A 13,930-nucleotide genomic window follows, 5' to 3' on the forward strand; every position below is an offset into this window, starting at 1 on the left:
ATGGTCAGACTGATGCTAATCTAAAAAACGGAATTGTAAATCTCACAGGGCAGCTCACACCTTCAATGTATTATCTGAGCCGACATGATACCAATTGTTAAAGTTCACTTGAGAATGTAACTTTTTTAAAAGTTTGCAATTTACATAAGAAAGAACTGAAACCAACATGGTCATTCCAAAGATGAGAGACTTAACAAACAATCCAGGTCTTTTTCAGTATATAATTTCAGTTACATCACACTGTAAACTTTTTGCTATAAATTCTGTGCTTTACAATCTTATACTCCACAACCACCTGATGAAGGAGCAGCGCTCTGAAAGCGAGTGCTTCCAAATAAGCCTATTGGACTATAACCTGGTGTTGTGTGACTTTTAACAATAGACTTGGGATGTACAATGCACATAAAGGTTGAAAATCTTTCTGTTCTCCTCCTGGCATGATAGTGGGAGCTTACTTGGATCTCCAAGGTATGAGCAGTTGAATTTTCTGATAGAAAGCAATCAAGAAGTTAAATGTAGGAAATATCAAATGAGACCCAATATATTAGGGGATGAATTGATGTAAGACAGTTCTTTTCTATATGCAGAACCTCGAAGTGCTTTTGGTGAGATGAAGCCAATTTGTCCATGACATTATCATGCATCTCTCACTGTGAGACTCTAATGCTGCTTTATTTCCCAACAGAACCTCTGAAAATACCAGTGGGAAATATCACTCTGAGCCATGAGAACAAGATTGATTCACTGACTATTTCCTGGATCCGTCCACCCGGAGGTGTTGACAGCTTCATGATTGACATTGAAGATTGCGCAAATCCAGCAGAATTCAGGAATACCACCACAGTGTCATCATCAACAAATAGTATAGTGTTCAACAACCTACGCCCTGGAAGATTGTATTGTGTAAACTTGGCAACAATAACTGGGCCCCATCGCATAACTTCAGATTCTGTAAAAGAAGCCACAAGTAAGGATAAAGCATATTTGATTGTCCTTTAATAATAATGTTTTCTATCCAAATTGATAAGGAACTGGATTGTTCTGACTTTGTTTCCTCACATCTTAACTATTTTCTTTATCACCATATACAGTCTTGTGCAACTTTTTAAAATTTCTCTGCTACATTAACAAAATTAGATTGTACAGCCTTAATAGTCACCTCTTGGACATTAAACAGAACCTCTGCTTTCTTAAACAATAATCTAACAAGTTCCCTCCCATTTGGCTGAGCAGTCATTCATTCAGAATGACTACTTTAACTATATTCTCTTCAGTCACAAATAAGTATGACTGTGGGATCAGAAGGTGTCTCAGATTTCCTTACCTTTTAAAAGATGTGAAGGATATTTCATCTTCCAACGTGATGAAGACTCCCTCCTGGATATCATCCTCTATAATCTTGTTAAATGTTTAGCTGCTTCTTCCTCCAACAGTCCTAACATTGGTCCTTTATTGTGCAAGTGGGACTGAAACAACATCTGTCCATTCACTGTTTGTTACTCTATTACCTAAGCCCCTAAACAGTTGTGATGTGAAACCATATTTTTTACAAAAGATGCATTGTCCCTCCATACTTTGGAGACCAGGTACAGTTTGGATGACTTCTTCACCAAACTACGTTCATTGCTGTAACCATCCAGGACAGTGTCTAAAGAGGAATACATATCTGGAGCCTGACTGCTGTGATTATAGCACCTCTTAGTCTGTGTCACAATCAGGAACTCATCCAGAAAATGCAAAGAGGGCAAATTCTACATGGAGGGGAGACGAGTAATAGTTGGAGGAGAAAGCATCTCAGACTTGCTTTTAACAAAGCAGGCTATGAGAAAGTTGAATATCTGGATGTGAGGGCAGGGAAGGAGGACTGGTGAACATACTTGGAAGACTACAAGGTGAATCGGATGAGAATATCTAATTTGCCAGTTTTACCAGTTTACTGTTCTGAGCTTTATTTCCACAAACCAACATGGAACAACCATTGTGTCAATCCAAGATGCCCCATCACACCATCCCCTTGGCCACTGTTCTACAAACAAATACAAATACTGGCAAGTGCCTTCAGCTTTCCCATAATGTCTTTATCCAACTACACATCTCTTTATACAAGTCGGGAAGAGTTTCTCAGTCTTATCCAATCCCTTCATGCCAGGTATATGAACCCAGAAGAGGAGGGTTTGGGTGATGTAGGAGAGCAGGCCACACCCACTGGAGCTTTCACTTCACATCAGACTGCAGGCCCATGATTCTTAGCATCATCTCAAGGAGACTTAGGTTGGAGTTGTGCCAGCCCCCTATGCCCACTGATAATTTCTCTGTTTCACCCAACTATTACACATGACCTTGTCCTACAAAAATAAAAGGCATGATATCAGTGCTGGTGTTACACTTCTGTAGTCTGTATGATGGGAGGTATGTGGGGACAGTGGAAGTTAAATGTGAAATTGGAATAATTAGAAAATGCGTGAGGAGGATCAGAAACATGGGACTGGATGAAGTGAGAATCTGATACTGGGTAAGAGCTGTTCGGTGATGATGGGTCTGTGGCACACTGAGCAGTAGAAGAGATTGGTGGATGTGTGGTGTCATTTGAAGCACGTGCGAGTCTTAACATCCTGTTTGCCATCTATAGCCAGTAACTTGGAAAGTACACTGACTCCACACCACAGTCAAGGTAATGAGGTGCCAATGTGATGTTTCATTCCTGGGTATCTCCAGTAGACTAACACAAGCAGATGATAACTCTCAGTCTTGCCATCTGAACACCAAAGTATGCTAGGATTTGGCTCTCAGTCTCTTGGTCTTTGGAGATTGAGAGCCAGCCTGGCTACAGCAGTGGACAGTTTTCATCTGCCAGTAATTCTTTAAAAAATTTATTCACTCATGGGATAGAAATGAAGTTCTGAATGCTCACTGACGTTCTGTGGCAGAAGTCAGTGAGAGGGGGAGTTCAAGTGCTCTGTCACGGGGCGGTTGGGTTGGTTGGTGCGGGTGTCCCAGAGGTGTTCTCTGAAATGTTCCGCAAGTAGGCAGCCTGTCTCCCCAATATAGAGTAGGCCACATCAGGTGCAGCGGATACAGTAAATGATGTGTGTGGAGGTGCAGGTGAATTTGTGACAGATTTGGAAGGATCCCGTGGGGCCTTGGAGGGAAGAGACAAGGAAGGTGTGGGCGTAAGTTTTGCATTTCTTGCGGTTGCAGGGGAAGGTGTCAGGAGTGGAGGTTCGGTTGGTGGGGAGTGTGGACCTGACGCGGGAGTTGCGGAGGGTGTGGTCTTTCCGGAATGCTGATAGGGGAGGGAAATATATCCTTGGTGGTGGGGTCTGTTTGGAGGTGGCGGAAATGACGACGGATGATACGACGTATCTGGAGGTTGGTGGGGTGGTAGGTGAGGACCAATGGGGTTCTGTCCTGGTGGTGATTGGAGGGGCGGGGTTCAAGGGCGGAGGAACGGGAAGTGGAGGAGATGCGGTGGAGACCATCGTCAACCATGTCTGATGGGAAATTGCGATCTTTGAAGACCACAATTTCCCATCAGACATGGTTGACAATGTTCTCCACCGCATCTCCTCCACTTCCCGTTCCTCCGCCCTTGAGCCCCGCCCCTCCAATCGCCACCAGGACAGAACCCCACTGGTCCTCACCTACCACCCCACCAACCTCCAGATACGTTGTATCATCCGTCGTCATTTCCGCCACCTCCAAACAGACCCCACCACCAAGGATATATTTCCCTCTCCTCCCCTATCAGCATTCTGGAAAGACCACACCCTCCGCAACTCCTGCATCAGGTCCACACCCCCCACCAATTCAACCTCCACTCCTGGCACCTTCCCCTGCAACTGCAAGAAATGCAAAACTTGCGCCCACACCTCCCCCATCACTTCCCTCCAAGGCCCCAAGGGATCCTTCCATATCCATCACAAATTCACCTGCACCTCGACACACATCATTTACTGCACCCGATGTGGCCTCCTCTACATTGGGGAGACAGGCCGCCTACTTGCGGAACATTTCAGAGAACACCTCTGGGACACCCGCACCAACCGCCCCGTGGCAGAATACTTTAACTCCCCCTCTCACTCCGCCAAGGACATGCAGGTCTTGGCTTCCTCCATCGACAGACCATGGCAACACCACGCCTGGAGGAAGAGCACCTCATCTTCCGCCTAGGAACCCTCCAATCACAAGAGATGAATGCAGATTTCTCCAGCTTCCTCATTTCTCCTCACCCCACCTTATCTCAGTCCCAATCCTCGGACTCAGCACCGCCTTCTTGACCTGCAATCTTCTTCCTGACCTCTCCGTCCCCACCCCCTCTCCTGTCTATCACCCTCACCTTAACCTTCTTCCACCTATCGCATTCCCAATGCCCCTCCCCCAAGTCCCTCCTCCCTACCTTTTATCTTAACCTGCCTGGCACATCTTCCTCATTCCTGAAGAAGGGCTTATGCCCGAAACATCGATTCTCCAGCTCCTTGGATGCTGCCTGACTTGCTGCGCTTTTCCAGCAACACGTGTTTCAGCTCTGATCTCCAGCATCTGCAGTCCTCACTTTCTCCTTTTACAAGGATTTTCCCAGGGTTGGAGGATTTGAGCTGTTTCTCTGGAGTGTTGGAGGCTGAAGAGTGACCTTATCGAGGTTTATAAAATCATGAGGGGCATGGACTGGATAAATAGACAAAGTATTTTCCCTGGATTGGGAGAGTGTAGAACTTGAGCACGTAGGTTTAGGGTGAGAGGGGCAAAATTTACAAGGGGCCTAAAGGGCAAGATTTTCACGCAGAGGATGGTGTGTGTATGAAATGAGCTGCCAGAGGAAGTGCTGGAGGCTGGTGCAAATGCAGCATTTAAAAGGCATCTGGTTGGGTGTATGAATAGGAGGGGTTTAGAGGGATATGGGCCAAGTGGTGGCAAATGGGACTAGATTAGGTTCAGATATCTAGTTGGCATGGATGAGTTGGACCAAAGGGTCTGTTTCCGTGCTGTACATCTGACTCTGTGATTCTAAATGTTTTCAAAATATGTCATTGGCTCAAGACACATTGCAGGAAGGATGCATATCCAGAGCAACTCCCCTTGACTGAGCAAATTCTATACACCAGGCTTGTTACCGAGTCCAGTTTCTATTGTAGTTGGTGGTGAATCTTATTATTTCAAAGATGTTAAATGGAAGTTCCTTTGGGGATTTGTGATCATGAGATCTGACATTGCCACATGTCCTATAATGCAATATCAATCAATTCTGCTCATTTATTAATCATGCTTAGTGCAAGACCAAGACTGAGTCATTGTAATTTCTAAAGCTACATTTCTTTCAAGTTTTTTCAGGCAAAAGATTCCCTGATATAACTTTATTTCTTCCACAGTTCCCACACCACCTGGACCCATAAACGTGACTAGCTTTACTACTTCCACCATTGACTTTGAGTGGGGACGGCCTGAGAATATGGATATCGGAACCTACAACTTTACTGTTACTTACCACAAAAAGCAAGCAACTCATAGTATCACCAAATCTGAGGAAGTTAACAAATCCAGTATTGACAACTTAGAATCCGGAACCAACTACACCATAACTATTGTAACTACTATCCCTCAAAATTTGAACAGTAGCTCTGTAACAAAATTTCAAACTACAAGTAAGTGTCCTGTGCTGTATCCTTCATAACAGACTTTGTTTGGCTATTCAGATGAATGAATATTTTTGTCTTCTATTCATAGTGTCTTTTAAGAGATTTCTTAAACTAAACTTGGTAAATCGTTCATAGAGTACCACTAATTTAATTGAATTGGATGAAAATATTAATTCCATCTGATGTCACATTGGTTGTCCGTTTTTATTAATGAGCTGAGCTTGATTATGCTTATGTAACCTATACTCTGTCTCAGGATTGATGATGCTTTCCACAATCAGTTGGAAGTTCAAGTCTGAGTTTCCAATCATTAATGTTACTTCCATGTAAAGTTTCTTTCTGGGGAATGAGTGCTATCTGACTTTTGCTTTTTGCAATCTACTGCACGCAGTTGAGGTTGAGTTGTGTCAAAAGTCTTTCTGGTTGAATGTTAAATCACGTTGAGACTCCAGCTAATGATGCAAGGTTATAGCTTCTTAACCAGAATGCTCCAAGATAATGTGTCTGTGTCTTTCTTCACGAAAACCTTTACGTTTTGAGCATGCTGTCACAGTGCAACTAACAAGAAAGACATCAAAGTTTGCAGTCTTCAGATTACTTTCAGTAATAAGTGCAAATGTGTATTGAATTGGGTGGAGAGTGATGATGATCACCTGACTAGAAAGATAGTTACAGTTGGGTGCTTTAATTTCTGCACTATTGATGACACATTCCATCATTTTATGGATGATTGAAAGTAGACTTATGCACTGGTAACTGGCCTGGTCAGAGTTCTCCTGTTTTTTGTGTACAGGATATAACTGAATAATTTTTCAAATGCTGCTTAGATTCCATGTTGTAGCTGTACTGGAACAGCTTGGCTCGGTATATGGCAAGTTCCAGAGTGCGAGTCTTCAGTACTATTGTCTTTGTAATATCTGGCTAAAAATTATTACAAAACCTTCAGCTTTATATTTTGCATTGATGTGTTCAAGTTGATAAGTCGTCAGAATCAAATTAGATGTTTCCAAGGATAAGTCCAGTCAACAGTATTACAGTCTCTAATAACTGTCGATTGCTTTCTTTAAAGGCAAGTAAATTTACCAAGAGAATGAGGAATACCAGGTAATTTTAAATTTTTTTTAATCTTCAGAACCATACCCCATCAGAAATCCTGAAGTTGTAAGTAGCAACACAGTATCAATAAATCTGACCTGGGAAGAGCCACTTGAGTACAAGAGTGAGTACATGTACAAAGTGAAAACAGTTGGAAATCCATTTTCTGAAAAGGAGGTCAATACCAATTTTATTGTTATCAGTGACTTGACGCCAGGAGCTAATTTCACATTCACCATCTTCACCCTGGCAGCAGATGGCACTAAATCAGACTCTGCCATTTTAGAGCAGTGCACAGGTAAGTGCTGAAGCTTTCAATTGTTTGTCAATTTGTTCGTCCTAAACTCTATTATCAGTATTTAAAGACAAAGATTAATTCTCTCTCTCTCTCTCTCTCTCTCTCTCTCTCTCTCTCTCTCTCTCTTTCTCTCTCTCTCTCTCTCTCTTTTTCTCTCTCTCTCTTTCTTTCTTTCTCTCTCTCTCTCTCTCTCTCTCTCTCTCACTCACTCACTCACTCACTCACTCTCTCACTCTCTCACACACACACACACATTTTCACAGGAAAAAACAAATTTATTTATATGAAAGCAAACAAGCAGCTTCATTGCATGAAAGCAGAATCAGAAATTCCGATTTCATATCGGACACACAATCCACAGGTGAAATAAATCCATAATCAGTTGGAATGCTGAAAGCAGAGTAATAGAAACTTCAGTTTTAAAGAAAGAAAGTAGCCTCTGTTTCAGTTTCTCAGCTACAGGGACCACAGGAACCAAAAGGCTACCCCAGCTCCATTGCTGGTTCAAGCACCTGAATACAGTATGCTAGATAGAATCATAAATAATTGCCGTACAGAATGAGATCATTGGGTTTGCCATGTCCCCGCTGGTTCTGCAGGAGGAATCCACCTTTTCCTACTCCCTCTGCATGGTTTTCCAGTAAGGTAATGATCCAATTCCCCTTTGAAAAAAATGGTGGAACCTGTCTCCTGCAGACAGTCTCTGATAGTGCATTCCTAACCATTCACTATGTAAAACATTTTTCCAAATGTTGAAATTGCTTCTTTAACCAATGATCGTACATCTGTTTTGTTTGGTACTCCACCATTACACTAATGCAAACAGTTTTTCCCCAACTAGTTTATCAGAAACTCTCATGATTTTGAATACCTCTCTCATCCTCTCTCAACCTTCTCTGAGGAAAACAGTCCAAACTAGCCGTGAAACTGAACTTCTTTGTCACTGGAGCCATTCTCACACCTACCTTCACATTTCACAGTATTTCCAAGTTAAATATTGTCTGCAAATTTCAAAAATGTCCCTCTTCTCCAAGGTCGATGTTGTTGCTATATGTGAAGAAGATTCGGGATTCTAAAATCAACCCTTGGGGGAACTCTATTACAAACCTTCCACCAGTCTGTAAACAATAACCGTTAGCTTCCACTCTGTTCCTGTCAATCAACCAATTTAATATTCTTGTTGATAGTGTTCCTTTAATTCTAGAAGTTCTAACTTTGAAGACAATCTGCTGTGTGCCACTTCAGCAGATGCCTTTTGAAATCCATGTACTCTATAGCAACAACATTACTCTCATCAACCTTCTTTGATACCTAATCAAAAAACTTAAAGTAAACACAATTTACCCTTAACACGTCCATGGTGGCTTTTCTTAATTCAATTATGTTTACCCAATTAACTATTAATTTTCTTCCAGTCCCCAAATACTTCCAACGTAGCCAAACATGTGATTACAATAAAACAAAGCTACTATTTCCACATGGCTGCATTACCAGACCAGGATCACCAATTTTGCCAAGCTTCGCAGAAACCATTTTTGGGAGCAAAAACTAGACCAATTTCTCTGTTAGCTGAGGTAAAAGATGGAATCCCTGGTCCAAGAGTAGAAGAAATATTTCTTTCAGTGTCTGTGTTTTTCAAAGTATTTGTGATAAGTTTTGGAAGTTTATGGTTATCACTCTGCTTTCTAATATTACATCTTCCACTAAATTAGAATATACTACTCATAGACCCTTAGAAGTTTACCAGAGGCCACACAGTTCATTCAAGTCAAAACTTAATCCAACTGTTATGTTTTTTCTTCCCGTCATCTTTCTCCTTATGAATTCACCTTGCAATTTCCACTGCCCTCATTTCATGGGTCTCAATGGGTCTGTGTCAGCCGAGAATGACCTGTCTCTGTCAATTCAAAGTTGTAAGATTCCCAAATCAATATTGGAAATATTAAATTGACATGCACTTCCTATCAGTTACGTTACTTGCCCATGGAAATTGATTGCTGAAGTTACATACTTCTCAATAGATGTTAATGGCATGTGATAAGATCTATAAATAGTGTCCACTATAAGGGTGAATGTAGGAATTTATAATGAAAGATGAAAGGACAGAATGTATGACTTTAATATTGAGACTCTCTTATGTAAATCTCTCTCTTTATCCTTCTCTGAAGTATTATAACCAGTATATATTCCCTGACATCTACCAAGCCATACCACATCTTTTGTTACATTCAGTCCATTATTATTCATGCTTGTGAATCTCCAGTTTTGTTTTAAAGCTTTCTTCATTGACATCTCTGGGTTTCAAATATTATTCTTATTCTCTTAAGCTGATTAAGTCACATTAAGCTTAATGTGCATGGAGGATGAAACCTTTCACCCATCTCTTTGTGTTAGTCTTCATGTCCTAAAGATCTCAATCCATTGTTGGGAATAATATCTCTCCATCTGTGTATTTGCAATTGTAAATGAGGTCCTTCTCTATGGCTTATATTCCAGTTTACAATGTTTTCTCTTTAGCTCCTCCATTTTTCTTCCTGTTATTGATTCCAATAAAAGACATGATTTGTGCCTGTTCCTTTCACCCCCTCAGAAATGTTTTGTGCCTGCTACATGACAACCCCTAGCCTGATCTTTGTGACTCAAGAAAACTATCTGTGACTCTTGATTAATGTGCTTGTGACACCAAGCCCCAGCTCATGTATGGAGATATTAACCAACAAATGTTACAAAACAGATGCCTGTGTGTCCAATATGCTGCCAAACTGACAGACCCCAGAATAGCGGTGGTAGAGGGATTGCTATCCGTTCTCCAGTTGTGCATACATTGAAAAACATCTCTGTTGATCTCCACTATCTTTCTTTACAACAATCAATTAATTAGTCCTGTTCCATGTTACATCACTGGGCAAAACCGAACAAACAGTTTCTAATATTGAAGAACTAAAATGAAATAAAGTCACAATATAACAAAAGTGGAAGTCTATTTTTGAACAGTTGCTCACTCCACAGGAGTAAAGCTCCACCCTTTGCTAAGGTTTGCAGTATGCTGGTCAACAATTGCTGCTCGATGCTGATCATTGGCAAATTGTAGATGTGTCTTTCCTTGTGTTTTAATGGGTATGTGCGGTATGAAATGTCAAGCTTAACTTCACAGATTGGAGGTGCTAAGGTTTGACCCATGGCTATGATGAAGTAATCTAATCTCAGGTTAGCCAACTAATGCTGAAACTAATCTTAGCGGCCCTCAGCACAACTCAGTCAGGCGTCCTCGTCCTGATTATTCAGTGAAGGTCAGGTTAGGTTCAGTTAGAATGGGATCCTAGGATCAAGCAATTTGTCAAGACCCATTTGCTGGGTTCTCACAAGAAGAGCTACTAGAGTAATGGTCTAAAGTGGGGAGAATACTCTTCAAGAGATATCTAAACAAGCCACATCTTCAAGGGAGAAGTTGGGAAAGGCACATCAGAACTTAAATAAAGGGGGAAAACAATGAGATTGGTATAGAAAAGATTGTTATTTCTTCAAATCTTGTCTTTAATTGAAGAAGGTTTTCATTGATGTTCTGGTTCCCTTGCAGAGGCAGCTACAGTTAATCTTTCTTCACTGAAGTGTACAGGAATAAATCTCCAGCCTGTCCTTCGATTGGAGTGGGACTGTCCAACTGGAGTGAACACCGGCTTTGTTATTAAAGCAGCAAACTCCAGCACTCTCCTAACTCGTAATGCTTTGAGCTGTCTTCCAGGAATGCAAGAATTCATGCTGAACGATATTGCATTCTTCACACACTATTCATTGAATATCACTACTGTGTCATGTGGTGCATCGAGCACACCGACCAGTACCAACTGCACGTCCGGCATTACACGTAAGTTTAAATTCAGCAGGCTCTCTTCACAGTAAAAGAAAATTGCAATGTAAGATCATATGGATCTGGAGCCTGGGTCTGTAGGACTTCAGATAAGATGTGATCTCTTACCATGCTCTGGATATAGTTATGTTCAGTACAGTCTGTTGCTTAGATATCACATTGCTGCACTAGGAACAAAACATTTGGCAACCCACCCATTTTTCCAACTATTAAGCTTAACAGTCAAGAAAGCACATACTGGAAGGGAGTGGTTTACGGTGAATATAAGTTCGCAATGTGCACTGCTTATGTGTGCTAGGACTGCAGAGATAAGACTTGAGCTAATTCACTGCTGCTTTAGATAATTGCAATGAACTAAATATTACCCTTTTGCTTTTTTTTATCCAGAGCAGAAAATAGGAGTAGATCATTCAGCCCTATAAGTCTTCTCCATCATTCAGAATGACCATAGCTGATCATCCTCCTCAGTATCCTGTTCCTGTTTTCGTCCCAAATTCTTAGATCCCCTTAGATAGATATACCTTTTAAGAGCTATCTTCTTGAAAATATCCAATGTTTGGCCTCAACTGCTTTTTGTGAAAGAAAGTTCCAGAGGCTCACAATTCTCTGGGTGAAGAAATTTCTGCTCTTCTAAGTCCTAAATGGCCTACCCGTACCCTTAGACTGTGAGCTTCGGCTCTTGACTCCCCAGTCATTGGAAACATCCAGCAGTCCTTATTCCCTTCGTAGTGTTAATGACTTTCTACATACATGTCCTGGATGTTAAACTTTTTTCCATTTTCAAGCTCTTGACGCAAGTGTATATCTCCCAGAGGAACAGATTGGGAAACCCCATTTCTGTCCATTAAATCCAGTCAGAAATATTATTTAGAGTTTGGTTGCTTCATTCAAGGCTGGTAAAATAATGCCACTTGTGCTGTTTAAAGGTTCAGGCTGAGATATTGTACTGGGGCAGAGTAAAAGGATTTTACTCCATATCCAAACCTACTTTAGATGAACTGATCTGCCGGAAACAGAATCTAAGTGCCTGAAGTGCAAGAATCCCATATTGCAGTAATAGGAACAAGAACTTAACTCGAGCAAAACCATTTTCCCTACTCTGTAATGAGCTTTGAAATACATGTTGTGAGATAAATTTATTGAAATATAAATAAATTCAAGATGTTTTCTTGAAAGAGAATGGGGAAAAGAAATTCTGCAGTCCAAATGCAGCTACTAATAAAGGGCAATTGTTTTGCTTTTAATATTCCTAAAAGGTTCTTGTATTGCATCTCACTCAAATGTTGGCATACAACCAGGATATTGAAAAGATATTGTGCTGTTTCATTTTACTTCTCATTTATTTGTAGACCCACCTGCGCCTGCTGGTAAATTACAAGTGCCAAATCCAGACGTTACGCACAAATCCATTACATTCGAGATCAGAGAAAATGCATTTAGCTCCGACAATGGTCCACTTGAAGCAATTGCTGTGATTGTTACAAAAGAAGATAACAGTAAGTAACGTTCTTCAGCGTTTGAACTGAATTAAAATCCTTATTCATGTGAGCAGTTGCATTCATCTAATGATCCTGATACTGGCTGATTTGTATTGTACCACAAGTGCAGATATCCTTACCCCTGACCTTCTATTTTACACTTTTCCTTGATGTGAAAGTTTAGTAAATTAGGATTTCTTGCCTCCATCCTTAGATCCTGGACATGGATTCATTTATATCAATAGATAGGTACCCACAGCACTTATCAAATTGTCAGGGTGCTTGAAACATATCGTGGTCATGAAAAGTGGAGAAATATTCTGCATACTATTGGCAGATGGTGGTGGCCATTCAGTTGAATGAGATTTTTGTTTTTACTGACATCAGTTTTTTGTTCTTGATCAATGATCTGGAGGAAGGCACTGCAGAGCTGTCTTCGGGCTCCTAGACAGAATATTTATACCACAGCAAATTTTGTTTTAACCAGCACCATATCAATTGGCACTCTTGGTAAATAATTTTTGCTGGTTTACCTCAAATACCACGTACTACCATGATGTCTGAGTATTTATGTTGTAAATAAAGTAGGACAGTGATGTGTATATCCCATATTACATTTGTTACTTTATGTTTTTACATTGATGTTAGTAGATGTGTTGACTTTTTTATGGAGGGATATTCATGTCTTAGAGCTTTGCTTGGTCAGGGTTTCACTGCAGTTATGCTTCTTGATTATCTGAAATATTTGATCAACCAGCACGCTCCTGGTCCCAAAAATGCCGGTTAATAAAATATTTGTTGGATGTGGATGTTAGAAACTGTTTCAGAAATGAAGGATTCCTGTAAGTGCAATATTCACTGTTTTCGAATGGTGCTCATCTGACTGTCTTTGGGAATTGGGGGAAGAATTTTGCAAAATTTTCCTTCCAACCCCAATCCCACGTTGGCTTTATTTTTGCATCTCATAGAGCATATGTGGCCAGTCATTGAGAGTTTGAGAGTGCAGACGTTAAAGCATAATAGCACGAAAAAAGTTTGTTGAATCACCTCATCTTTTTCGATCTGTCGCTTTTACAATTTTGTACCAAATAAGTTTTTAAAAATGTGTAAGACAAGAATTGAGCTATGCAAACATGCCAGTTAATTCAATCCATAGTATTCAAGACTAAGCTATGACTGGGAATTTATTGAACTTGATGGAGTGCGGCGATAACAGGGATTGGCCAGATTCTCTCACATTACATCTTTTCACCTTTTTTACAACTGCTGTACTAATGTTTAGGGTCCAGTAGATCCTGATGCAGGCTTAAGCCCGAAACATTGATTCTTCTGCTCCTCGGATGCTGCCTGACCTGCTGTGCTTTCCCAGCAACACGCTCTCCACTATCATCTCCGGCATCTGCAGTCTCACTTTCTCCCAGTCCAGTATATCAGTCTTGCTATGGAAAACCTGCCAATTGGGTATGATTTACAAGGATCACTAGAACCTTGCTCACCAGGAATACTTGTCCAGAACTGGGTGGTTAAATCAGCTCACCAAACTCACAGCAAGTTACAT

At 40.9% G+C, this 13,930-nt stretch overlaps 1 protein-coding gene across 1 annotated transcript in view; it reads left to right on the forward strand.

The window, feature by feature from the left end:
- Window positions 1–13,930, forward strand: part of ptprja (protein tyrosine phosphatase receptor type Ja) — a 213,651-nt gene that overhangs the window by 142,243 nt on the left and 57,478 nt on the right. Inside the window, exons 22-26 of the mRNA XM_072592047.1 lie at window positions 686–967; window positions 5,367–5,639; window positions 6,766–7,026; window positions 10,604–10,891; window positions 12,244–12,390. Coding sequence (XP_072448148.1) covers window positions 686–967; window positions 5,367–5,639; window positions 6,766–7,026; window positions 10,604–10,891; window positions 12,244–12,390 — 1,251 coding nt within the window. The remainder of the gene's footprint in view (window positions 1–685; window positions 968–5,366; window positions 5,640–6,765; window positions 7,027–10,603; window positions 10,892–12,243; window positions 12,391–13,930) is intronic.

This window comes from Chiloscyllium punctatum, chromosome 22 (genome assembly GCF_047496795.1).
Source record: "Chiloscyllium punctatum isolate Juve2018m chromosome 22, sChiPun1.3, whole genome shotgun sequence".
Classification (NCBI taxonomy): domain Eukaryota; kingdom Metazoa; phylum Chordata; class Chondrichthyes; order Orectolobiformes; family Hemiscylliidae; genus Chiloscyllium; species Chiloscyllium punctatum.